Raw genomic sequence first — 27,419 nt, 5'->3', positions numbered from 1 at the left:
TCTGCAAATTGCAGATAAACATGAAGGTGTAACTGGAGAAGTGGAAAATCTAGCATTTAAAATACACTGACAGGTATCTATGGCTGCTTCATTAACTTCTGCTTAAGAGGTCTGACTGGACTTGCTGGATCTGCTTGTATTGAAGCCCTGAACAAGGTCTGCCACATCTAATGATGTAGGTTTCACTGTGTGAAGTTGGGCTCTTGACGTCTAAAGCAACCACGTGTCTTTTCAGCACCTGGGAAATGGCATCTTGCTTATTTGGCCTCCAAGTTCCTGGTGAACGTGGGTGGCCTCCAGCACATGCCAGGAGGGCTGAGCACTCTTCCTCACTGCAAGCCATGTTGCGGATGCTTAGACTTCCAGTGTCCTAGGTTGTGTTCTGACCTGGACATCTGACCTCCCACCAGGACATCTGGCAAGTCTAAGCTTCATTTTTTTCATTTTGAGATGGATCTGTTCATTGTCTCACTAAAGAGTGGGTGCTATCTCTGATTTTTATCTTCATATCTACATAATGGTTTGTTTAATCACAGATATTTCAAAATGCAACTACATTAAGTGAGCCTGACACCCCTTTTATTGAAACGGATTATTCAGCAGCGTCATTCTGTTCACAGTAGTGAAGTCAGTTAGGACTTACTCCAAGGCAAATGAGAGAAGGAACAGCAGGGGTTTTCTGTTTCACCCTCAGTGTCCCCATAGGCTCTGTCCTATAAAAGAAATGCCTTTCTTTGCCAGATGTTATGTTTGTCTCAGTCCAGTTTAATTTTTCTCTGACTGTTCCAGCACCTTTAAAAATCAGGCACCAAATGGTACACAGGCTTAAACAGACTGCCTGCACACAGAAGTTAATTTCACCATGCGGTTGCTCACGTATCAGTCGAATCTGCAGTCCAACGTTTCCCAGCCTCTCCTCCCCAAAGCACACATTTTTAACTCTCTTCCATTCATCGTGAAGCTTAGTCCCTGCATGCACAGCAACAGAGTAACATGACCTCACGTAAAGAGGCAGGATGCTTATCCCAGTACTTAAATAAGTGAGGAAAATCAATGCTGTTTAAAAGTTCAGTGTTGACAAAATGGCTTGGATGCCTACTCTGACTTGAAACCATTTATTTAATCTAATGTAATAAGGGCCTGAGTTAATGCACAGCACAGTCATTTGGTTGGTTGGGTTTTTTTAACCCCATGGTGAATCCTCATTGGAGTTGTGAGTCTGAACTGAATGTTTTTCATATAATGGTGAAAGTACTTTTATCCTCTATAAAAATTAATACGATACTGCATTCATAGACTTGCCAAGTTTTGGTTACTGATATACTGCTACTACAAGATGGTTAAGCAAGTTTTATGTTTATTCTTACTGGACTCTATTTTACTGTAATATGGCCACATGTTTTGAGAGGTAAACTTTAGTATCTTACCCAGTCTCCTTCTCATTTAATAGTTCATCAAATAATATCAGAGTTAAGATTTGCCTCCTATTTCTGGAGTGTTGTGTTCACAGTATGGTACTTAGTTTTCCAGAATTGTGTATCTGCTTGAAATGACTGATAAAATACCTTGCAAATTATGCTAATAGGGTGTAGGGTTGGTATTTTTTTCAGCTTGCCTTCTATGATCATTGCTAAATTTATGCATTTTTAAAAAGAAGAAATACTATAGCAGTCTGTGGCTTCTCTTACTGATTTGCTGAAGTATACATACTGGCATGTCAGTGTACTGGTACAGTAATAGAAACATGGGCCCTTCAACATCTTCCAAACTTAAAAGCAGCTTGCCATCTTGATTTAAAAAATAAGCATATTACTATCTCATTTTTATGATATTGCTTCAACGGTGATTTATTCTTCCTTTTGCATAGCCTTGTTTTTTATGGATAAGAAGTTAGGACATTTGACTCTTTACAGTCTGGCATCCTAAACACCATGGATCAGAATCCGTATTTTATTTTTTAGATCACAATTATTCAGTTAACACCAAAACACATGCAATAATTGTATTCTGCTGTTGCATCTCAAATCTGGCTCCATAAATCTTCTCTGCAGGCAGAAGCACACTCTGATGTCCATGCCTTTCCTCAGTTCATCACCTCCTGTATGATTGTTTAAAATAAAATAAATAAAAAATCAAATTGTAATGGCTATGGGGCTGTCATGGTTTAACCCCAGCCAGCAACTAAGCACCACGCAGCCGCTCACTCACTTCCCCCCCACCCAGTGGGATGGGGGAGAGAATCAGAAGGAAAAAGGTAAAACTTGAGGGTTGAGATAAGAACAGATTAGTAGAACAGAAAAGAAGACACTAATAATGCTAATAATAACAATACTAAAATGACAATAATAATAAAAGGATTGGAACATACAAAACAAGTGATGCACAATGCAGTTGCTCGCTACTCACCAACCAATGCCCAGTTAGCTCCTGAGCAGCAATCCCCCAGGCCAACTCCCCCAAGTTTATATACTGGGCATGACTTCACATGTTGGCCAGTTTGGGTCAGGTGCCCTGGCTGTGTCCTGTGCCAACTTCTTGTGCCCCTCCAGCTTTCTCGCTGGCTGGGCATGAGAAGCTGAAAAATCCTTGACTTTAGACTAAACACTACTTAGCGACAACTGAAAACACCAGTGTGTTATCAACATTCTTCTCATACTGAACTCAAAACATAGCACTGTACCAGCTACTAGGAAGAAAATTAACTCTATCCCAGCCGAAACCAGGGCAGAGGCTAACAATAACACCATCTTACCTGAGTTTCCTGGTAACACCTAAAAGTTAGAAGCAACTTCCAGACAATGCAAATGGAAGGCGTTGTGTCAGCATAATTTATAGAATACCAATGGCTTGTTCTTATGTAAGTTCTTCCCAGTTCCGTTAGTCATTTGGTTTACTCAAACTAGCATAATAGTTAGGCAAGAAACAAATCAGGGTAGGTTATTTTATTTAAACATGGACACAAAAAAAAAAAAAAAGAAATAAAAAGATGGGTGAATAAGATTTGTTCTTCCTTTTCCCCCAATCTGCTTTCCCAAGAAAGAGCTACATCATTTCTAAAGGATATTTACATTTTAGTAATGTCTTTTGGTCACTTAATGTACATTTGCTTTTTGATTACACAAATGTTTTTGGAATTAAATGAAGAACAATTTTCAGAATCCAAGGATTTAACATTTGAAAACCTTGATGGTAATTTTATTTTATTTATGATTATTTCAATGATAACAAATATTTGGCTGTATCACTCTAAACTAACTTTCATCGTACTGGATACATTAATACTCTTGCACGTCTTTTGGCTTTTGCTCCTTTTAACTTCTGAATTCCTCCTTTTAGGGCTATATCAGTGTAAGTGAAATTAGTGAGCTGTATGGCAATTCCACGAATATATCCCCTTCCACTCAGCCCCCCACAGATGCTGAAGCAATTGCCACTGAGCCTTCCACGGCTGTGCTGACGAGCCAGCCACAAAATAAAGAGGTTTGTTTGAGAGACATTTCCCTTTGTTTGCATTGTTCTTTCATGGCTGCCTTTTTATTTTCTTTTTTTTTTAATTTTTTATTTTATTTTATTTTTTGGTAATTCAACATGTAACAAATTGACCCTAAGGCAAACTGCTGTCTGCCAGTTACCAAGTCAGATAACAGTTTAATAGTAAAGCTGAAGGACTGCTCCAATTGTAAAGTGTCTTTGATGATGTAGATGGGACTTTGGAGGCCAAAAAACCTGAATGCTTATGACCCAAGCAGCAATAAGTGACAATCTTTGCATGTCAAACACTAGAATGTAATGCGCCTTTGGTAAAAGGTCCGTGGACACGCTTAGTCATTACTTGATCAACAGTGCTTAGGTGTTCATTTTGTATGGTTTTTTTTATTTTTTCTGTGAGGTGGTAGAAGTATATCTTGAATATTTGTGGGAGATGGGTAGCTTCTACTTATCTTAGCTATTCCACGGAGTCTGTCCAGTCTGTGTCTTCTAGCTTACTCTCTCTTTTCGTCATCCTTTGTGATGTTTTTGCCTTTGTAATGACGATAGCAAATTTTGAATAAATCCCCTTTTAAAGGAATGGAATAAACTTATGAATGTAAAGCCTTTGTGTTGTAAAAAAGCAGCAACTGGTTTAGAATTTGGCATTTCTGTGCTGCTTCTGGTAGTTCAATATGCCTTGAGAGTTGCAATACAACACATCTCCTTTCCTGCTAAATACTCCAACAAACACAGTGCTAAAACTGCAGCTTGTATGTGCCGTATCTTTTGAGCAATTCCAAAAAGAAAACTCTGTGTGTAATTTCTCTTTTTTCTATAAAGCTAAGATCACCTCTCTGTTCTGGATTTGTGTTTCCTCACTCTCTTTCTCCTCGCTCTATTGCTCAACTTCCATCAGTCCATTGGCCTGAGGTCATGGCTACTCATGTAGATCCTATTCCTTTATCTGATACACCTCCACCTCTGCCAGCTAAGAAACACCGCAGGCAACAACAGGTAACAGATGCAAAGCTGATACCTTGGGATTATTTTCTTTGTTTGTTTTTGTTATGGTGGCCATGAAGTTGATTTACATGTGAAGTTTATAGAATGATATGATGGATCATAAGTTGTTTGTGCTTGCAGAGTGTTGCACTGAAAGGCACTGCTGGTTTAAAAATCAACACAATGCATTACAGAATGGTAGTGAACAAAAATTCTCCTTATATGAACAATCCAGAGGCAAATACTAATATTTAGGAGCCATTGTAACTGTCAGAAGACTTGCAGCAATGAAGTACAAGTGGCTACATTTGAAATCGTAAATTATTTTTTCACTTACATTTGAACAATGCCTCTGGAAGCTGTATTGGTTTTAAGCCACCAATTTATTAGAATAACTTGAAAATAAATGTTTTTCTTTGTAATTGGATTCCACTTGTACACTAGACTTGAGTTCTAAAAACAAAAAATAGGTAGAGGGACAGGTACGCAAAATGCGCACATGAATTTAATGCATTTTCTTAATCAGCATGATTTTAATGTGATATTTGTAGAAATCCTAGATAGCACTGTGAAGCAGGAGGTATTCTGTATTTTAGATTTTGTTCTTTCCAGTGAAGTTCCCAGACTTGTCACCTTCAGTATATTCTACATAGAGCATAACTGAGCAAATAGGTCGATTCATTTTGTCAAAACTGTAACAAATTACATTTGAAGCATTTCAGAAATCTGGAAGAGCGAAAGAAGCAGCACAGGGAGTGCATGTACATGAGTGATACTTTACCTCGCAAGAAAACGACTCCGTCTGTATCACCGCACTTCAATAGTGCTACGCTTGGGCGAAGCGTCGCATCTAAAGTACGTAGCTGCATGCTATTAATAGCTTTCCAGTGTCTGTATAAAAACCTATATTATGTTATAGGTAAGGTTGGGTAGCACTGTAAGCATTATGTAATCCCCCAAATTCACATCTGAAATTAACTTTGAAAGAACTTCAGGTTTGTTAACATATGGAAATATACATGAAGCCTTCCGTACTTGCAGCCTTTATTCTGGCCTCTGGAAATGCCATGCTGTGGTACATAACTCATAAATGCATGATTACTATCTCAAGGATTGTATTTTCAGGATAGTTTAAATTTATTCTAGAGACACAACAGGTTGTTTTCCTTCCTGCCTAAGGCCTCTAAATGGTCAAGATAAAATTATGTATAAAGTGAAGATACTCTTTATTTGTGACACGGTAAACCAACAAACAGTGGGAAGGTGGAGCTAATACTTTGAAAACATTTTGGCCTAACAGGGACTTTGCACGGCTAAAATATCCATAGCTGACTGATATGACATTGCGTTGATACCCATGACAAAGCAAGTTATTTTACCATTAGTTGCTGATGCAAAAAAAAGTCTTGAAGTGTAGTTTTAAGCACATATTTACAAAATTTCCTGCAGGGACATTTACCATTAGGACAGAGCAACAGCTGTGGCAGCGTACTTCCTCACTGCCTGGCAACCATGACCAAAGAGTCAGAGTCGAGAAGGATGCACAAAGGTAAGACCTTTTTATTTGATTCATTTCTGTTTAAAGTCAGTGTTTGATTTTTCAGGAAATAAGCCTTGTGTTGCTATAATCAAGAGGGCTGTAAAATAAAAGTTTACTTCTTGGTGAAAAAAACAAGCTCTAAATGTAATTTTCAGGTATTGGCAAAATAAGATGTTAAGATTATGATGTAGGTGCACATGTAGTTTTGAAGTACGTGGTCACCAAGTATAATCTAGTAAACAAGAAAAGTATATTGAAAAATACACATTGGGTTAAGGGGGTAATTTCTGTGAGTGATTCTGAGGCAATATTTTACATGTTACTTTCTTTTTTCTTCCTTTTTTTTAATAATTCTTTTCATGTTGTGATCTTAAAAATTATTTTTCACAGGCATATATTTTTGCCTGGAGAAATTCCCCCAACAGAGATACCTTTGAGAATCTGTAACTGTGGTATTATAAGTGGTCTTAAATATTTGGGCTACAAAATATGAAAGGAGAGAGGTGTTCTATCATGGATAGATAGCTACGTTTTTGTCATAGGGACATGACAATCCTGGATCCAAAAGAAAGTTACACTTTTGAAACACAATCTTGTGGGCTATGAGGTTCTGTGTCTGCTTTTGTTGACCTGAGTCGATACACTTAATTTCTGCTTTAATGAGATGCATTATTCCTAAGCATCCTATCTTCAAATGGAGTTGCTCCTCAGTGCCATCTGTCAGTTTATTTTCTTTGCAGCATCTGCCTCATTGTTATCAATATAAGTGCAAGAGGTGCTTATGTAGAATTGCACGGGCTAAGCCTGAGCTGAGATAGGATCCATCCTGTTGTTACAGGACTTGTCAGAGCTAGCAGCTGTTAATGGTCGGAGGACGACTGAGGTACGCACCGAGATGACTCAATACAGGGATGGAACAAGCTTGCTGAGAAAGGATCATGACTTACTACGTTCACTTTATAGAGCTGTGATTTGTTGGGTTGGAGCTTTAGTTATGCAGCAGGCCTTCCACAAACCTACCGTGTTGTGGCTAACTTACCTTGAAGTATTTCAGATGCAACACAAAAGGAGCTTCATACTCAGCTGGGAAAGCTTCTCTGATGTAATACGTGTGTAAGGGTGGAATAGCTTGCAAGTACATTCAGACTCATCATTGTGCTGTTGTGCAGAAAACACTTTGCCTCAGTTTGAAAATCAGTAAGGATGTTTTGGTTAAACTTTGATGACAAGAGATCAAGTGTTTAAACTGGGAAATATTTCTGTAAAATGCTTGCAAAAGAGTGCTAGTGTGTGACCTAAAACACAATTACAAAGTGTTACCAAACCTAATACAGGCAAAGATAAGAGTTTTAAAAATAAATCAATCAGTTTTAATGTTTAATTTTTTGTCACCATGCAACTAAGAGAGTTCTAAGAGTAGAGTGAGATTTTGTGTCCTAAGAGTGAGAACGAAAGAAATCTCACAAACCAAAACTGAATTATGGCCTGACAAAGAAGAGAGGCAGGGGAGAATGAGAGAGATGTATTCATTAAGGCACTTGGCACAATACTTGTCATATACTGCAAGGAATCACGTGTGCTATACTGCCTGCCATGCTAGTTGACCCTTATTTTTTTGTAAGATCCAACAGTCTGAATGGAAATACTAAATTACGAAGAGACCCTTAAGGGATTAATTTGTACTGGGAAAGAGGACAGTTCTAGATGTCCTTTTCTGAAACATCAGCTTTGCCAAAGGGAAATAATGCTGCTGACAGGTGCTTTACTTGAACGGTCACAGGATTTGCAAAGTAAGAGACAGAGTCAAAACACAATGGATACAGGAATGCAAGGACTGTTTGTTGCTTGACTACCTCTCTTAGTGAAGGGTTTATTCCCTTTGCGTTCAACATGGAGCTCACTGAATTTATTGCTGTTGAAGGAGCTTGAAGAGTATAACTGCCTTCTCTTGCTCTGAAGTGCCATGTTTCTACGTTGGGGAAAGCTCCTTTGTCTTGGTGACACACCATGAAAGTTTTTGCAGGGCTCTTTCTGCACTGCAGTGCAGAACTCAGCAAGGACAGAGATGTCCAAGTCAGGTGCCTAGGGTCAGATCCCAAAGTATTGCTATCCAGCTATACAGAAGGGCCGGAGAAACAGTGTTCAGGCACCTTTCATTCAGCCTTATAGGCATAGCCTTAATTAATGTCATGGTATGAGCTGGGAACGGACTGAGTTCAACTTGGTGTGATTTCTGTTTCCCCTAGCACCTCATAACCACACTCCATGTGCAGAGGAAAAACAAGCTTTTCTTCAAAGTAATGAGTAAAGAAAGTGCATTTCTGTGGGACAGTGAGAGTTGGGAAATGTTTTGAACATGGCGTAGTATTTAAACATACCACACAGTACAACTGAAATGGAATACTATTGTCAGTTAAAATTCTGAAATCTTATGTGGCTTCCACTACAATCAGCAGGACTTGAGTCTTTGTAACTAAGGTTAATTTCAGCAGACATCCTTAAATACATCATTGAAAACCAAGCCAAATGTCATGTCAGTGGACATCCTTGGCAATGTTCTTTTATTCCATCACTCTGCGATAAATGTTCATGATATAATAAATACACTGTATTTCTTACAAAAACATTCTTGAGGAAGATCAGGTTTGTCTTTTTGGACTAAGTGAGTATTTTTGAGGAGTAAGATTTTCTACCAAATCAGTGGAACTCTGCAAATGTATAGATACTGCTTATACTGATAAATACGCGCTCACTTCTCTTCCTGCTTCAAAAATTAGTTGTTCACCTAAAATAGGTGACAAATAGGTAAAAAGTGTTCTCGACTTGTCATGTGTACTGCGCCACTGCTTGCTTTCCTTGCGGTTTTTTTCCACTTGAGCGGTTTTTCACTCTGTCAGTTTTCCGTGTTCAAGGTGATGTATTGCAAACGACGTGGGGGTCTCTGGTTACTGCTACCTTGAGCACAGAGCTGCGCCAAGTGCGTCGGAGCTGGGTGTGCTCGGCTCAGTGGAGAGCCGGGGTCTCACAGGATAAATTCCTCCACTCAGTTGGGAGCACTGGCTATCATGCAGTGTCCCACAAACTGCTATACAAAGAGGGTGATGCGCTCCTGAAGCGGTTATTAGTAGCTTACCGCGTTCCTTAGGCCGTAAAAGCATTGTGGAAACTTCTAGACCAGATGTTTTGGTGTGTTTGTATAGGTCTGAAAACAAGTATATTCAATGGTGCCTCAAGGAAATGGCAGCTCAGCTAGTTTAAAGATGTTTCCTGAGAATTATCACTCAACTAGTAAAGGTCTAAAATGAGTTTTCTCTAATACGCTGTCTCCAGTTTTTCTTATTTCAGTCCAAGAAGGTAAATGTAAAAGTCTGAGATGAAAAATTCAAAGTTAAAAATGGAGTCAGGAAATGAAGAACAGCCACTTGATTTTGAATGTGGATTTCAATCTCATTTTCTTTGTGCAGGAACAAGTAATGGCTATGAATAAATTGTAGGCTGGAGCCGGTAGGAAATATTTTCATAGATTTTTAAGTACTAAATAGTCTTTATTCCAGGATTACCAAAACTGTGTTTAGGCAGTCATGTGAGTTCAAGAATTGTTCTTGAAAGAAACAGTCACTGTCAGTAATCATAGCGTGAGTTAAGAGCAACTTACTAAATGTTTAAGAGGATGCATCTTTGATATAAATCATTAGTGGAAAAAAATTTCTTAGCGGCCATTCATGAGGTGTTTTTGAAGGACCGTATTTATACCTTCACCTCCTGTGTACACGCCTTTGTAAGCAAACCATGTGCAAAAAAATGAACGAAGAAGCTACTATTTGGTACAATGTAGAGATTTCACTCTGCATGCACAGGTTGAAGCTTGGCCCCAGGAAGCACCCATGGGGTGCTGGGTGCCAGAAGCCTGCACAAGTTCAGGCAGGAGGGAGGGTTGGCTAATTCAGTCCCATTGATTGCAGAATGGACTCCAGCAGGGAAGAGGGAATGGTTAGCTGGGAGTTAAGATGTAGGACCAGGCACAGCACTGGGAACAAAACTGTTGGGACAGAGAAGTTAGGTACCAGCAAGATGATTATTTGTATTCTTTCTAAGCTCTACAGAAAAACAGTATACTGAGGCCAAGGTATATATGTACAAACAAATTATAAGCTTTTCAAAGCAGTTGCTTTTATTTTATTTTATTTTATTTTTTAAACTCTTTCTCTTCTTGAACTCAGGAAAAGCCAGAAAAGGTATGAAAACATCCCCTTACCTGGCTGAATCTATCATTGTCATGTTTTGGCAAAAGTACTGATTGCATCAGCACTGTCAAGTACTTCCCAAAATCTTGGAAAACTTTTCAATAATTGTTAAATAATGATAGCATTTCAAAATTTCTTTCCTGCTGGCAAATAACCTGTCACAACAAAACTTCTGATTAATGCTAATCTCTGCAGAGCTACAGCTTTGTGCAGGCCTAATTTTTTGCTTCTTTGCTGATAGCCACACAAGTAGAGCAGAAGATTTAGAAATCTTTGCAGATCTGTGGGTGACAATGACAAGGTAGACAGACTTGGGCTTCCTACTTTGGCATGTTTCCGTACAAAAGATTTATCTTGACATGTTAATGTCAATCTTTTAAAAACAAAAAAGAAGAAAGAATAGAAATAAAGGAGAATGTACTGTGATCTTTTTTATGAAATACTGGGGTTTTTTTTAAATACTTGACAGTGCCACTTTCAATAACAGCTTTCACCTATAGTTCTGATCTCACCATAATTTTGTGGTGGTATATCTGGGTTTTGTGATTCTACAATAACTCCTTTGGAATTTTTTTTTTATTGATATGGCTTTATGGATATTTGCAATATTTTGCTCCACAGTATGTCTGTTAACAGTGTTAAGTTTACTGTTTTACTTCAGAGAATACGAGTCAATGCAGCAAGAAACATTTTAGCTCTTGTATCACCTTAGACTTGGCTGATACAAGTCTTGGCTTGGCTTGTGGGAAACTTTTAGTGAAGTGCTGGCTCTTAAGAGGAGTCTAATATTTTTAAGTGCATGTTCTATGGATAGACACCTGAGCAGTTAAAAATTCCTTAGGCAACAGCTTGTGCCTGTGTGACGTGTAAGTGGGGCTGCATTGGAGGCAGGTTGGTTGTGAGGCTTCTCGGTGTCGGTATGCAGCTGATGTTGAGCTTTGAACTGCCTGTTGCTTACAGCATGAGGAGAAAATGAGAACATTCAGTTACGCTTTGTTTCTGTGAATGCATCTCATTTTGCGACCTAACAACTGCATAGTTCTTGCAGTGTGTAGTTACATTTGCATGATTACATAAATTTAACTGATAAATCTTTTACTTAAAAATGAGTTCTTTATCTTCATGGAAAGTTGCCTTTCCTTTAGGAGAGCGTTTGTCAAACTGCTATGTTTCTCTGTGCCTTTTAGATGGGTTTATTTTTCAGTGAAATACAAGATACAGAATTAAGATTTCAGAGTAGACAAGGTTTTGCAAAGGGCTTAACAGAAAAACATGCATTTGAATAAAGTTCTTTCAGTAATATATTTTTTTCTCTCTTTCCATAATGAATAATTGATAACCATTTCACAGGAGCAATTAGTCATTCCAAAGGTTCGAGTATGAAAGGTAATTTTTTATCTGCAATAACATCAGCATTTGCTATAATAATGGGGAAAAAACCAAATTGCACATGTGAGTCAGTAACACCTGTGTTGTGTGATTCTATTATCTATGGCTGCTGAGGTGTATTTGTGTCCCTTTTGTCTCTTTTACTAATAGGTGCAGTTGAATTTTTATTGAAATTTAGTGTTTTTCAAATGGCAAGTGAAGTCCTATTAGTTCCTTAGAAACCAGCTTTAATTGTCTGCGAGACAATGGTATGGTACAGAGGGGAGAGAGGAGGAAAGAGGAAACTATCCGCCTTGGAAATGCTTGTAAGGCGTGATTTCCTTAATAATATGCTTTAATTATTCAGCTTCAGTCATGCTTTTCAGATACCTTTTGGCAAATATTATAGCCTTTCCAAGGTAGAGCTGCAGTTGTTGGCTCCTTGAACTGGGATGCTCTCTACTCCGGCATGGCAAAAAATACCAGACAGTAACCTTGTATGTGCAGAGAATGAGAATAAGGCAGGAAAATATTCCCACTTTAAGCATGTTTTCCTAACATCAGTGTCGTAATGATGTCTAGTAGAAATTTTTATCTGGACTTTGCTGCATTTGTACATTTGTCTGCATTTTTCCAGTGTCTGTTTATCTTAAATATGTGGAATTTCAGTGGCTGCCTAACTGTACGAATGGGAGGTTTTCATGTAGTCTAACAGTCCTTCCTAATCTCCAACTCTGCCCCCAGCTCAGATTTGGGGTCAGGAATGTATCAGAACTGTGAGAAAGTCTCACTTCTGGCATTGATTGAAGGAAAAGATGAGCAGTGCAGTTGCATTTGTAATCACATAGATTAAACAAACCTTAAAAGGGCACTGTAAAATAACTTCAGCAGTTAAAATGACAACTGTCATTATACTCTCCTCTTCATCAGGCAAGCTCAACAACCTCTCTGTAAGTCTGTATAAATACTGCTGCATTATTTACAAAGAGCAATGGAGACATGAGATAAAAATAATTCTGAAGAAATATTTTTTAAAGGAGACGTTGCCAAACAAAGCTCCCTGCATTCAAGATGGATGGCATTTCAGAAAGGATGATTTTGTTGAAAAATAACAGCACAAAGAACTTAAATGTAAACCTTGTTTTCCTTTACAGTCATTGAGCTATAGGGATCTGCTTCAATCATGTAGGGCAAACTGCAGTTTCAAAACTCCAGGAAAGTACCTCTACACTAGTGACTATGATGATGTGCCAAGTAGCCTATATTATTTCAGCTGAAACTAAAAGCTCAACTTGCAGTTACCAGAAGGCAAAGTTCCCCAAACAGACAAAAAAATAATCCATATTCAATAAAATCAACCAAACAAGTACTCAAGACCATCGAATATCAGGACTTTTTTTTTTCTCTTTACTTTAATCAGTGTCAATTCTTCTAGATCCCTGAATTTAGCTGCATTACTTTCCAGATTAGGCCTAATTTTCATTTTAAACTGAAAATTTCATTCATTCAAATTAAATTTTCATAATACACATATAAGAATATATATTGAAAAGTCAGCCATACTAATCTGCATATGTTTGTGTCCATCATAGATAAAACAGGTATTTAAAGGTTTTATTTCAGTTATGATTAACTTGTGAAATTAACCATAATATTGTAGTACCTTGGTCATGGTGCAGTTAAGACCAAGGTGATGTTCAAAACGCTTGTGCTGCTAACACGTTACGTTTGGGATACAAAATTTCTGTGTAAAATATGTGTTTCCTCTGTACTCTGTAGGGTATAATCATCAGCGTATCTGTGAAAACCAAAGGCAGAAGTCTCCTGAATTCTACAGCAGAACAGCATCTGAATCGAATGTGTATTTTAATAGTTTCCATTACCCAGATCGTAGTTACAAGGACCATGCCTTTGATACATTAAGCTTAGACAGTTCTGACAGTATGGAGACAAGCATATCAGCATGCTCACCAGATAACATTTCCAGGTAAATCATCTTTCTTCCCAGTGTTGTAATGGCCATAGAGTTGTAACAAAAAAAGAGAATATGCACATGTTGATGCTATGGTAATGTGAATGCTGCTAACTGGTTAAGAAAATATATGACCATTAGACAGGCATAATATTTAGTATTTGTGTAGCCCTTCATAATAAGGTTTAACTATCATCTCACCTCTTTATTGGAAGATGGAAAATAAAAATATGGAGAAACTAAGTGATAATGTTGAAGGCCACAGAGAAATCAGTGTCAGTCCTGAACTGAAATTATGAAGTTGTTGATGCTCTTTTCAGAGCCACTACAGGGAAGGAATTTCCTGTGATAGGAAATTTCTCAGACATCTGCCAGCCATGAAGTACATTTTATCTGCCAGTCCAGCATGTTAACTTACTAGAACCTTACGCTGAAACACTTAGGGTTCCTTCAGTGGTCTTTTTTGCCATTTCCTCTCCCTTTTCTGGGTCCGTAAAAATGAAGAGATGACACCGAAAGGCTTAGAGCCCTCCACTGCTTTTCTCATCCTCAGAGGCTGTCAGCTCAGACACCACTCCTCAGACGAAAGAAACATCAATGATCTGTGTTGAAAGTCCAGCTGAGTCTCAAAATTGTGTGCAAACCATTTTCTTCTGACAGTCTGGTTCTGATGATAATGCTTTCACTTCTGCTCACAGTCCTGCCCCAGCAGTTTCACAAGCATAAATAGAGGCTGATAATTAAGTACAGTGTTGTCACAGGATTAAGACTCCCTTGTGAACACAAGGACAGCTTTTTTGGCTAGCATGTTGTGTTTTATTCAGCATCTGTTTCCTGTAACAGGGTACCAGCCCACTGATTTCCTCTTGTAGTTTTTATCACTGCAGTGATAAGGGTTTCAGAAAATACCAGTGGCACTCACTCTGCTGGCTGGTGGGTTTTTTTGTTTGATTGGTTTGGGGTTTTTTAAAGCAAAAACATTAGGACTCAGGTTTTGAGAATTTCTGTTTTAAATAGATACACAGTCAGCAAGTTTCTGATAGCTGGAGACAGGCTGGGAATTAACTCTGTCTCTGCAGTGATCTAACATGGCAGTGGTATGAAATCTGTCGCTCTTTGACTTGCTGCTCTGACCATTTTGGAGGAAGATGGTGTGTGTCTGAGCTACCTTGGGGCCATCTCATAAGTGGAATCTCCGGCCAAGGATGGGGGAGCCCTGATGGCTGTTTGCCCTTCTGCCTCCCTCTGGCTCTTCTGCAGCTTCCAGCCAATGCCAGAAGAAAAAAACCAAAAAACCAAACCAATCCAAACACCAGAAAAGGACCCATTCCAACAGTTCTTTCAGTTTCTCGCAAGGCAAACTTTGGTGATGGAAGAAAAGAGTGTGGGCTGATTTTGTTGATAAAACTGGGAAGATAGGTAGTTAATTTTCCTTGACAAAACTTCCCTTAAGCAAAATTAATTCAGATTGTTTTAGGTGGTGTTTGAGAATCTTTTCTAGCCATATCAGACTTTAGAGGAAGACAATTTATGATGCTTTGTTCTGACATATTTAAAATATGTAAGTTATATTCTACCTTGTATAAGGTGAGAGAGACTTTTTTTGCTGGAAATGCGTAAAATCTGTCTGTGCTCAAAGTACAGAAGAGAGAGAACCACTGTAGTCATTCATCAACTCACCAAACAGTAGTTGTTCCAAGGTTCATTAGCAACTTATTTTTCATGGCTGAGGTTTCAGAGACACTGATCTTCTGCTATGCATTAATTTTTGTGTGCAGGATAAGCAAATCAAGGATGAAAGAATTTAAATAAGCTGAAGTGTTAACCAGTTTAATATGGGAAAACCTACTGCAATTAACTATCTTCCAGGTTGCTCAAATGGCTTTTAATTTATGGCCCCACTGCTTTTACTGAAGTTATTTGACCCAGATTCTCTTGGCCCATCAACTAAACATACTTTGACCAAACTAGGCTTAGGCATCTAAGTCAGTGGCCTCATTTTTTTCAGAGACAGTAAGCTTTTAGAGTTCAGATAAATTTCAGATAGATTATACCTTTTCTGCAAGCTTGGGTTAAATGAGGTATGTTATTTTTATATTGCATTTTATCCTCTCATGAAACATATCCCAGTATCAGACAGAGAAATGTCTTCTGAAGACTGTCATACTTCTGACAAAAATCCTGGTCTTACAGACATAAGCATCAGAGGCGTGCTCAGAAAGTGAAGGATGTTGTTCCTACTTTTTTCTTTTCCTTGCCCAGGACACATATTTGGACTACTTCCATTCTACCTGTGTCCCTTCACAGCTGGTCTGTATGCTATTAAGTAGCATGAAACAAATCTGCCATCTGACACCCAATTCCACTTCAGTGGTCATATAGCATTTTCAGTATAATCCCAAGTCAAGTTTCTCTCTCTGCCCTAGACATATGAATCCATTCTATTTCCTTACATTTTGCTTTAGTCTAATGGCATTATTAATGGCAGTACAGTAATATTTAACATCAACTGTTTTTCTCGAACAGCATAAGATGAAAAATAAAATAATAAAATAGAAAGCTCAGTGAGACACAAAACAAAGACAGTCTGCAGCCGGATACTGGTATATTCAGATGGCTGCTAATACCAGCTCTGAAGATCAGTAGTGTATTTTGTTAGAACATGGTAACCATCTCCATCTGTATTCTGTTATCTGGGAGAAGATGACAGATCACAGGGGACTGACAAGATGCATTTTTAGGCACTCAAGTCTGCATTTTTCACAACTCTGCATGGGGAATGTATACATTGAGAGGGTACCATATACTTTATACATAATTTTTTTGTTAGTGCCTAGTGCACTGAATTGTATCAGAACAGTATCAACTCCATTCTTAAACTGTCTAATGTTGGACTGTAAAATATGTCTTTAAATACCAAGTATTCTTTTTAAATAACTCTGATTTTTTTATTCAGTGCTAGCACTTCAAATGTTGCAAGAATAGAAGAGATGGAGAGACTTCTGAAACAAGCACATGCTGAAAAAACTAGGCTGCTTGAGACCAGGGTAAGCATAATTTAATGAGTGAAACTAAGAGCAGGCACATTAGTTAGGTAATATCCTCCTAAATGCAACACTGGACCCTGAATAGTTTATACCTAATAGTCACTTAAAAAATTACCTCTTTGCCCTTGGTTTGGTCTGGTTTCACCTTCATACTACATCTTTGAGCAACAGCTGCTATCTCATTGGGTGAGTTGATGGCAAAATCCCATCAGAAGCTAGGTCAGCATTGCTCCTATGCCTTCTAGAAGAGCTGCTTAAGAAGAACCTTCATTGCTAGAGTGGTAATATTTGCAATTCTGATTCCAATTCTTGGTCCACTTTGCTGGATATATATTTCTGCCTACTTAAGAGGCAAAACCGGATTTAGTCCTAGCTTAGAAATTACATTACCAGCTATAGTTTCACATTTAATGGAAGTTCTGCGTGTCCTGTGGTATTTAGGAACGGGAGATGGAAGCTAAAAAACGAGCTCTGGAAGAAGAGAAGCGCCGCAGAGAGCAACTGGAGAAAAGACTGGAAGAGGAAACTAGCCAGAGACAAAAATTAATTGAAAAGGAAGTCAAAATACGAGAGAAACAAAGAGCACAGGTGAGACGTTGACATGAAATGGTTTTTAAGTGCAAGACTTCCCCTTGATATACAGAAGGGACTAAATGTATTTCTGCCAATGGTAAACAGAACCACTTTCAGTTAAATAGATGGATTTAGTATTTCTGAGGTATAACTGTGCTGCTAAAACTATGTTTGGGCTCTTGGAGCCTTAGATAGATGTCCAAGTATTCATGTAAATTTAAATAATAGCATAGATATCTATTTAACATCTTATATATAAAAGTATAAATATTAATTCTATCAGGTTTGCTGCTGAGTATGGGCAGAGCAGAATTTTTTAGCCTGAACAACAAAAATTTGTGAGTGTGTTTAATTTTATAAACAATTGGTGTGTTTTTTTCTTTCTTTTAATACATAAAATATCTTGGAATGTGAATTGTCATTTCCAAATACTTGACTGAAAAAAAAGACAGATAAAGAAGCTTTTCCAGCTCCACATCTACTGTAGGGAGGAAATAGTATTTTTTCTAATGTTACTGGGACTATACAACATGAGAAACATTATTTAATTGAAACAGTGTTACCTCCTACATCTTGTTGCTTGGTGTTAGGATTTAGAGGCATCTTGAGCTTTATTTAGGCTTAAAGGTCTTACCTATTTGTTTATTCTACCATAACTAATAAGATCTACATGGTACAGCAAATAGGCTAGGCAGTCATTTTATCATTAGTATAATATAGCAAGACAATGTCTCCATCTTTATATATATATATCTGAGTGCAGAAGATTCCCTATCATATCTTAATATCTTTCTGCTTTTACATGTGCTACCTTTGCTAAATCTTTGTTTTATGAGTTACTATTATATTTTGTTATGAACATTCCTACATAACTTGCCTTTCTAATCGATAACACTAAATCAGAACAATAGGACGACGCCAGAGGAACTTTAAGTTGTTTCTGGTTAAATATATCTATTCCTTTGTTTTTATATAAAATGCAATTACCACATGTTAAATTTTATGTGTACTTTACTTGAACGCCTTCTTTTTTCTAAGAAGTTTTAATGACAACTCCAGTATGATGTAAACAACGGTGCAATGCTTATATCTTTATGCCAAATCGGAGCATGCGTGTGTTGTAATAGAATGCCCTATCAGTTACTGCTAATTGGCAGACTTGGCAGAGGGGCTGAAGTCTGAATTGGCCGGAAAACAAAACGTATGTGTCAAAAATGACTACAATTTTTTTGTTAACTTTTTTCTTTCCTTTGCACAGTAAGACCCGATTTTTTTACTTTTTTTCAGCACCTCCTGACACTTAGAAATGTAAACTGGGGGAAGGAATGAGAGTCATGAGAATGCCATGAGGAAAAGTCCCTTCAATTTGTGACTGACAGTGGGATTTAACAGGCTAACTTTAGGCATGGAGCAGGGGCAGATTAGACTCTCCAGGTCACTGACTTCTCTGGAGTTGGGGGGAGAGGGGGAGGAAGATGCTCCTTTCACAGGTCATTCAAAGCACCTAAATCCAGCTTCTGTTCCGAATCGCCCTCTGATGTAGCCTCTGGCTGCCTTGACTGCAGCGGGAGCCTTGGGAGACTTGTCTTATGTGTTTAAAATGGAGGGTGGTTGTGCATAGACTCTTCAGGCACAGAAAACAAGCATATTCCCTCAGCTGGCAGAGGTCCCAAATCACTGCCTCCTCCTGCTTGTTCTCCCAAATGATGCTATCCAGGCTTGATGCAAAGCCTTGAACTGCAGTCAAGAATGAGGCACCGTTTCCTGTGCTGCTTTGCTGTCTCTAGCAGAGGGGTGCACTCTATACCATATTCCGGACTGCGAACTAGATACCACGCTTAATTTGTTCAGAAGAAAAATCTATTTTGTTCACAACAATCTCTGTGAGACTAACGAGCGATTACAGTTCACTCTCATTATTAATTTTTCCTGTAATAGCATGTTCTTATGATGTTATAGTTTGTATGAAAATACCTGTAGCAGTAAAATATTAATGAGTGAGATATGTGTAGTGAGTACCTAGCCCAGAGAAATAAAGTGTTAACTTAACATCATGCAAATGAAGTTCATACACTTCATCTAAAGCAGCAACACACCTTTACATTTAATTAATGTTTCAATTCTAAAACAACCTTTCTGTGGTGTGGCCCCTGTTTTACCAGCTTACCAACTGAATATTTCAAGAAACTCCTATGCTCTAATCTGGCTTTTATAAAGTTACCCAACACTATGTAAAGTTACAAGTTTTAAGGATTTTTTTTTTTAAAGAAAATCAGGGCTGTAGCAAAAGCTCTTTATTTTTCTTATGTTCATTCTTGGAATCTATGGGCAGTTTGCTGTTATGTCCTTGCAGCAGAAAGAGTGAAGAAGTTAAGACTTCTGTTAAAAATAATATGATTTTCTTTTCTTTTCTGCAGGCCCGTCCCTTGACTCGCTATTTGCCCATTAGAAAGGAAGACTTTGACCTACGAAGTCACATCGAAACAGCTGGTCACAACATAGAGACCTGTTACCATGTCTCCCTCACGGAGAAGACCTGCCGAGGCTTTCTGATTAAAATGGGAGGAAAAATTAAAACATGGAAAAAACGATGGTTTGTTTTTGACAGAAACAAGAGAACTTTTACTTATTATGCAGGTAGGTTGCAGGATCACTACTAGGGTACATCTGTCCCTCTATTTTCCTATCAACCTCAGCTGAGTCATGAACATGTAGGGAGTCCTGAATAAAACTTACATTTCCATTTCATCGGGTGTTTTACATGCACACTTAGAGCTTGTGCAATCCCTTCCCTATAGTGTTCAATCCTAATGCCAGGTAAGGCAGAAACGAGCATTATAGACAAAGGGAGAGATGTGGATAGGCAAGAAGAAAAAATGGAAGATCATCAGGTTCCTAGCACACAGAATAATGGCTCCACATAATTTATTTTTAACTATTATATACTTCCCCTCATGACAGAATGATTTCTTGCACCCTTCATACAAGAATATAATTTATTATACTTACCATGAAAATTAAATGGAATGCTTCTGCAGTCCCGTTGCTTAATGTGCTGAAAAGTCTTTCAAGAGATTAAATGTACAGGAGTAGACTTTTTGAGTTTGCCGTATTTTGAGAGTCTAAGGAATTTCAAATGAACAACATGCAATACTCTACAGAGATTTCTGTACGCTCAGTTGTGTTATACGATATCTGGAGCTGTTATAAACATTACGTTAATTTGTTATCTTGGGGTAAGCCCAGGAATTTGGAATTTAAGGACATATATGTCTCTCTGATTGCTGTGCAAATCTACACATGGTTTGACTTTGAAGTTTCAGAAGAATCCAGAAAAATGACTTTGTGTTCTGAATATTTATTGTTAGGAGAGGCCAGACAGGGGCATATGTAGGATGTTCATTGCTAAGAAGCAGAAGAAAACATCGAGTACAAAACCCACCCAAACAGTTCCATTTCCTTTTATGACATTACTGCTTTCCAGCAACTTATAAGGAACTTAAAATTGATGGTAGGGTTATGCATTACTCAGTCCATCTTTTTTAAAACACATATTTGAATTCATTACATTCATTCATTACATACCCACTGAGTATTTCTTACTAGTTTGCAGTAATACTATGAAGAATGTGACAAACCTTTTTTTAATTTGTTCTTAACATCTGATTTATTGTTTAGCAAGGCCTGTAACATACAGTAGTGTTCCCATCTGGTACTGTTTTTTTCTTTTTTTTAGTAGTAGTTATGTTAATAGTTAACAGTTTCGGTTTTGAGTGCAGTACAGTTGCCATAATGCAATTTGAATTACCAAAGAAAACTTTTCATAATGTCTCAAGAACTCAGCCAACAAACATAGTTTGTATGAGTGAGGACCCATCTAGATCTTTAAATATATAGTTAGACTTCCAAAATAAATATTGATGCTCTAAATTCAGAGTAATTGAACTCTAAGTGAATATACTGGTATATTGTTTTAGTTCTGCAAGTGTACTGAACAAAGAACTTACCCTAAAGACTGACAATTTGGCGCAGCAGCTGAAGCATCTGCAGTTTCTGACCTGAAGCTCACAGGGAACTCCACAAAGACTGGGAGCTTGTGGGTACCTGAGATGGTCTTGTAACCAAGACCCCAGCTGGGGCTTGAAAGGAGAGTGGATCACTGTTTGCTTGTACTGCATAGATAGTATACTTTGTATGGTATTGCATTTAGCTTAGTATAATGTGTGGTATAATGTCATAATCTTATACCTCAGTACTTCTACTGGTCCCCTGGGGGCTGGCAGGGAGATTCCCAACACTATATTGTTTGGTCTCTGGGATTTCTTTTTGCCATCATATGAAGCTTTCAAAACTGCCTGCAGCTACCGGTAGGATGTAAGCTGAGTTTCATGAGTGTTCAAAATGACAGCAGAATCTCTCATGGGACTGATAAAGATGTTCGGCATGACTGTTCAGTGTTAAGGTGATACTAACTTGGGGTCAGAGGGCATTATATTCCCCTAATATAAAAGAACTGGGAGTGGAAGGAGGTTTGCCCTTCAGTGTCACATGCAGTTGTGCTGCTTCTTAACACCCTCTGGGATTATTTAACAGTTCCACTTCCATTGCAGGAAAACAGAGGGTACTGTAGATGCTTACCTGCCTTGTTCCTTTTTTCTTGTTAAACATTATAGTTGTGAGTGTTAAGGTGTTAAGTTCACAGTCTATCCTCCTTGCCCTAACGATTCACTAGCTAATGCTGGGACAGAAGGCAATATTCGATGATATCTAAAATAGTTTAAAATTGACCCTCTGCAAGTGTCTGCTTCTTTCCATTGCTTTTAAAGGGAGATTAAGTCAGCTGTGTCTCCATTGTAGGTATCAAAACTTAGGTGCGAAGACTCCCACCCTGTCTTTCAGTTTTGCTGCAGTGGGATATTGGTACCAGAAACACAGTACCACTGGGTAACAACCTACCCCTTGTTAGCAGCCTCCCTGGAGTAACTATCCATTCAGGCGTTCTTGTCTCGGGCGCTCCGAAGCAAATGGGGAGTTACCTTTCGCAACAGGGGCAAACCACGTCTAATTAATCTGGCTTTTAACGTGGGTGTCAGAGTAGGAGAGTGCAAACAGACAACTATGATGCTGCAGCTGGTGCCCAGGAACTTTTAATCTCCTGTAAACTCTTCCATGTCAGAGCTCATAGAAATTCGCCTACAATCTGCTAGCCTCACACTTGAATAATAAATATTAGCTTGAGACTGAGGGAGATTATTGTAAATGGGAAGAAGCATCTTTTTTAGTAAGTACAAGCAATGATGTTCTAACATAAAGCTTTTGCTATCAAATTGTATTTCAAATTTGCTTAACATGACAGCTTTCCTTTGAAGGCAAAGTGTAGGTCTTGGCTGGCGAGCTACGTGAAGTCTGGCTGGCTTTCATGGAATTGGAAGATCGGATGTATCTCAGAGACTTCTGTCCTTCTGTTGGCTGATACCAGCCATAACATTTAGACACTTCAGTGAAGGGAGTGACTTGCAAATAGATGAGGAAATTGTAAAAGCTTTATTTCCTTGGAAACCAGGTGGAAAAGAAAATATATTAAAGTAGGAAATGCATCTCTCAACGAAACCAACCAACTAGTAAGAAAGGTTGGAGATTTCTGTGGGATTTCACAAGCAGAAGTGTTAATCCAGTTACTTATCAGCTGAACATATATGGAAATACAAATTAAGCTTTTGCTTCTTGAAGTACTGTTCGTTTCAGTTCTCAAGTGATTCTCTCTTTTCCATTTTAGACAAACACGAAACTAAATTAAAAGGTGTAATATATTTTCAAGCTATTGAAGAAGTCTATTATGATCATCTAAAGAATGCATACAAGGTAAACTCTGTTACTGTTTTTTTAACTGAGTATCATGTAGCAGTACCCAAAGCATGGTAAAGTCAAAGAGAGAGCTGACATTATTAAAAAAAAAAAGCAACAAACAAAACCTGGAGTGGAGGAAAAGGAAGATGAAGCCAGATCAGGGATTAGCCCTCCCCCCCTTCTTTATACTGATGAAAGCAGAGATAAGAGTGTCTGCCTGCCAAGTGGGATTTGCTGCGAGAAATTCATTAGTCCAGTGGCGAGACCACTGAAATCAGTGGCTTTGGCAAATCAAGGAATGGCTCTATGCATCTGTCACAGGGAGGGAGTTAACTGGCGCTGGCAGCTCATGGCATCCCTGCCTCTCGCCTGTAATTTAAATGAGCTGCGAACAAACTGAACATATCCTTGGCACGTGAGTTTGTGAAAGCCAAGGTGGTTTTGACCACTGGACAGAGTGGGGGACTTAGTTCTCTGAGCAAGAAACAACAGTTGGAGCCCTGTACTACTGTGTAGTATTCTAGTGGAAATACATTGTAAGAACTGTTTATGGTGGATACAAACACTTTAAACACATCTCTGCTTCCAGTGCTGCAATGTAGGATGCAGTGATACACCATTTTATCTTTCTCCTTAACCCTACTGTAAATCTCCCTGTAAGTAATTTCACTTCTGGTACCAATAAATGGCTTTGATTTCATTCTTTTGATATCCTTCTTTCTGTTTTATTTTAGAGCCCCAACCCGTTGCTCACTTTCAGTGTTAAGACTCATGACCGGATATACTATATGGTTGCTCCTTCGCCAGAAGCCATGAGGATATGGATGGATGTTATTGTTACAGGTGCAGAAGGCTACACCCACTTCATGTTATAATCAAAGGGGGCAATAGGGCATACTGCAATAACGTTAACGTATGAAGTTAGCCATATGTAGTGAAATCTGAAAAGCCAGTGAATACTCTGAAACATCCTCCTTATGATGTGCACCAGAAACCTCAGAATGAGAGGGGTTTACAAATGCATTGAAAAGGGGGGGCGGGGGGTGTCGTTACTTGTGTTAGTTGATCTTTATAGGAATGAAAGAGCTAAAGCTGTTGAGAGAATCGTAGTGCTCCAAAATGGATAATCAGGCAATTTTAATTACAGTATCTTGATTCAATGATAATTTTCTACAAATTCTCTTATATGGAGAATGCCTTCATAAACTCATACTGAACAGTTTACAAATGTGTGTTTTCTCATCAGTATGCAAAAATTCTAGTAATGGAACAAAAAAGGTGTAATAAGCATATATTTTAATATGCAGCATTTGACATTTATAGATGATTAGGTGACTTTTTAAAACTTCTAGTCAAGTATTTTATAAAAATATAAACAAAAAAGCAACCCTAAGGTACACACAGTTCTTGCCTTAGTAGTTAAGTATTACAACAGAGCCAAAGAGTTAGTTATACGATTCCCTTATCATAATGTTTTCATATTGTTAGTTGCACCTAACTTTCTGTAAGGGGACAGTGCCAAAACTCTTCATGACTTTTAATGTAATTAAATTGTTACGATATTCTGTGTGTTCAAACACTCAGTGACACCAACTGTTTGTTTAAAGTCTGCATCTATGGAGCTCAACAAAAAAAGAGGATAGCTTTATAAAGATGCATTTCTCCACAAGGATATGAAACGGAAACACATGTATTAACTTCCTCATAAGGCGGGGTTTTTTTAATCTTCCCTGTTGAATAGAATGAGCTGATTCTAGACCCTACAGCAATTTTCTTTTATGTAGTAAGGTCCTGGCATGGTCCTAACCTGACTCTGTGCCAAGTGAATGCTCTACTGAAACCTCTCAAATGTTGGTCCCCTTGAAGCCAGCATCAGAATCTCTACCTATCTGAATTCTTTGGAGCCAAGTTTTCAGCCCTGGAGAGTTTTTTTTAAAATGCATTATCTGCACAGAATTATGCTGTCAAATAGAATAACAAGAGAGAGGCAAGTTCCAAGAGTTTACACTAAGCAGTGTATGAATAAAAAAACCTGAACATTTTAAGAAACAGAGATTGAGATTGCTAAAACAACAAAAATACTGAGGGTGCAGTGGTCTTCCATTCTAAAATCACTTCCAAGTCCTTGACTAATATTGCAAAAACATAAATTATTTAATTGAACTGAACTTCAAGAAAGTCTCTTATAATATGACTTTAAAGAGGTTCTATTTCAGTAATCAAAACTTATGTGCTATGTGGTTTGTGTAATAGAAGAAAGTACATTAGCCTTTTTTTTTTTCCTTGATGAAAAGTTAACGGCTTTTGATGGAACAAATAAAAAACTGAAAGCAGAATAGAAGTATGCTGGCAGAATATTTTTGTTATACTTTTTAAACGCTGTATCTGTAATGAACGGGTTGAGTTTTTTGTGGTATACACAGGTGATACGGTTGCTCTAGCATGACGAACATCAGTTTCCACTTGAATCATGAAAGGGACTGTTATTGCAAGATAATTGTTATCATCTGTGCAGATCACAGCTTGTAATCTAATGATTTAAAACCCTATCAGAAATAAATTGCTTTGATTTATATAATTATTATTTTTCCCTGATGTATCTTGATTTTACTCCTAAGTATGTTATAAAGGTTTTCTAATAATGATTTTTGTATCCTGCATGATGCAATGAAGGCATTTCAATAAACATTTTTAAAAATACATTTGTTTTAAATATTCATTTGCTGCTTCAACTTGGGACATTTCTGCTTGTCCTTTAAATAGTCATAGACAGTTGTGCAAGCAATTTTGTATTTCTTAGTAGTGCTTAATCTAACCATTCCATGTGTTTCCTCATAAAAGAGCTATGGAAAATAATCTTTCAGATGGCAGTGAAATTAGGAGTGTGGTCTGTTTACTGCATGTATATCATATAATACCTTTCTCATTTTTTATGACCCTGTTTAAAAAAATTATCACCAGCCTTGGACAGAGACAATTTTTTTGTTTAACTGCAAAACAGAAATGGCTGAAGGTTAAGGGTTTCCCAGTTTTCCCAGTATTTGACTTAGACATGACTTGAATTGCAGGAAGCATTAGCTCATTGTAGCAGCCCATGCGGTTTTATGGGTTTTTTTCACTAAGTTTGCTAATGTCATCACAAAGTGTGGTGGGTTTTGTAGTGGTGCAGATCAAGACAACATAAGCAAAGCAAGGCGGTGTTGTCCCACAAGCAGGGTTCGTTACCCAATGTGCAATAAGCCAATTCTATACACAGAGCCGAGCTACGTATTTATTTCATGTTTGTGCAAAGATGGGTGCTAGGTGGTAATTCTACAAAGCTAGCACGCCGCACCAAAGAACTACAATGTATTTATTCTGTTACATGATTAGTTAAAACCCACCTAAATTTACATTCATTGGTTGGTAGTCACCATCTCATCTACTATTAGCTATATTTAAATTAGCCTCGCTTGTTATGTAAATGAGCAAGCACGCTCCTTGCAGGTGTGTGGGTCAAGTCTTTCCAGCCTTGAACTGAGTTGGAGGTCATGATCTCCCCCTGCCACCTTTATCTTTCCCCTAGTTCATGCTGCTTTGGCAATCATCCGGCTTTGGGTGCCTTCCGGAGCAGGATGTTTCCTTTTCATCCCTCTTGAGTTCCTTCTTCAAGGACATAGTATTAGCAAAGCATGCATCATTTATACAAAGTAACCAGACCTACATAGTGAAACTATTGAGTAATGGTCCTCCTGGAAAGACAGGCACCATGTTTAACCCTAAACTGAGCAGTATCACCAGAGCTAGGCCATAACTCAAACATACGAGTACAGCGGTAGGCGCTATCTTTTACGATCAGTCTGCAAGCCCTCCAAGCTTACCCCCATGGGAGTCAAGTACCCACTTACCCTGAAGGATCTCAGGCAATTACAAGCCACGTAGGCTGTGTCTTACAAACCTCAGCCGCTGCATCCCTTCACCAGAGCTGCTGACAGGGGCTGGCCTGGCGCTTGCCTGGGGAAACACCCTTACCTTTGCAGGCACTGGCCTTTCCTAGCGTTATTTTCCTGCTTTCTGGGTGGCTGCCACGGCCTGTATGTAAAAGACCTTGTTTTGGCTACCGTGCCCATACAACTGAGGCCGGTAGAGGTGGGTAAGGAGGTGCGAGCTGCCTCAGACGCCCTGCAGGCCAAGCAACGGCCAGGCCTGGATGCCGCCGGAGAGGCGACTGAGGGAGGGACGATAGGTTGTGAGGTGTCCTTTCTGGCTGGCTGTAAGGGCTGGGTAATTATGCACATTACGCTGTACATATATACACCAAAACGTACATTTCGTAACGGTCTATAGCCTAATATATCTAGGCAACCTGAAGTACG

The 27,419-nt window shown here is 38.4% G+C and overlaps 1 protein-coding gene across 8 annotated transcripts in view; it reads left to right on the top strand.

Moving 5' to 3' along the window:
• The window catches only part of PHLDB2 (pleckstrin homology like domain family B member 2), a 112,673-nt gene extending 86,909 nt beyond the window's left edge, over window positions 1–25,764 (top strand). For 3 of the 8 annotated variants that reach the window (XM_075034095.1, XM_075034097.1, XM_075034094.1), the window contains 12 exons: window positions 3,337–3,480; window positions 4,312–4,485; window positions 5,188–5,328; window positions 5,923–6,022; window positions 10,234–10,248; window positions 11,608–11,643; window positions 13,405–13,612; window positions 16,554–16,644; window positions 17,086–17,232; window positions 19,635–19,854; window positions 22,994–23,079; window positions 23,799–25,764. In XM_075034095.1, coding sequence (XP_074890196.1) covers window positions 3,337–3,480; window positions 4,312–4,485; window positions 5,188–5,328; window positions 5,923–6,022; window positions 10,234–10,248; window positions 11,608–11,643; window positions 13,405–13,612; window positions 16,554–16,644; window positions 17,086–17,232; window positions 19,635–19,854; window positions 22,994–23,079; window positions 23,799–23,939 — 1,503 coding nt within the window. In that variant the 3' untranslated portion in view covers window positions 23,940–25,764. The remainder of the gene's footprint in view (window positions 1–3,336; window positions 3,481–4,311; window positions 4,486–5,187; window positions 5,329–5,922; window positions 6,023–10,233; window positions 10,249–11,607; window positions 11,644–13,404; window positions 13,613–16,553; window positions 16,645–17,085; window positions 17,233–19,634; window positions 19,855–22,993; window positions 23,080–23,798) is intronic. The other 5 variants (XM_075034101.1, XM_075034099.1, XM_075034098.1 and 2 more) reach the window with 4 other exon arrangements.
• Window positions 25,765–27,419: the final 1,655 nt, after the last annotated feature.

This window comes from Buteo buteo, chromosome 8 (assembly GCF_964188355.1).
Source record: "Buteo buteo chromosome 8, bButBut1.hap1.1, whole genome shotgun sequence".
NCBI lineage: Eukaryota > Metazoa > Chordata > Aves > Accipitriformes > Accipitridae > Buteo > Buteo buteo.
The sequence above is the reverse complement of the archived record's forward strand: the minus strand, read 5'-3'. Positions and strand labels throughout refer to the sequence as shown.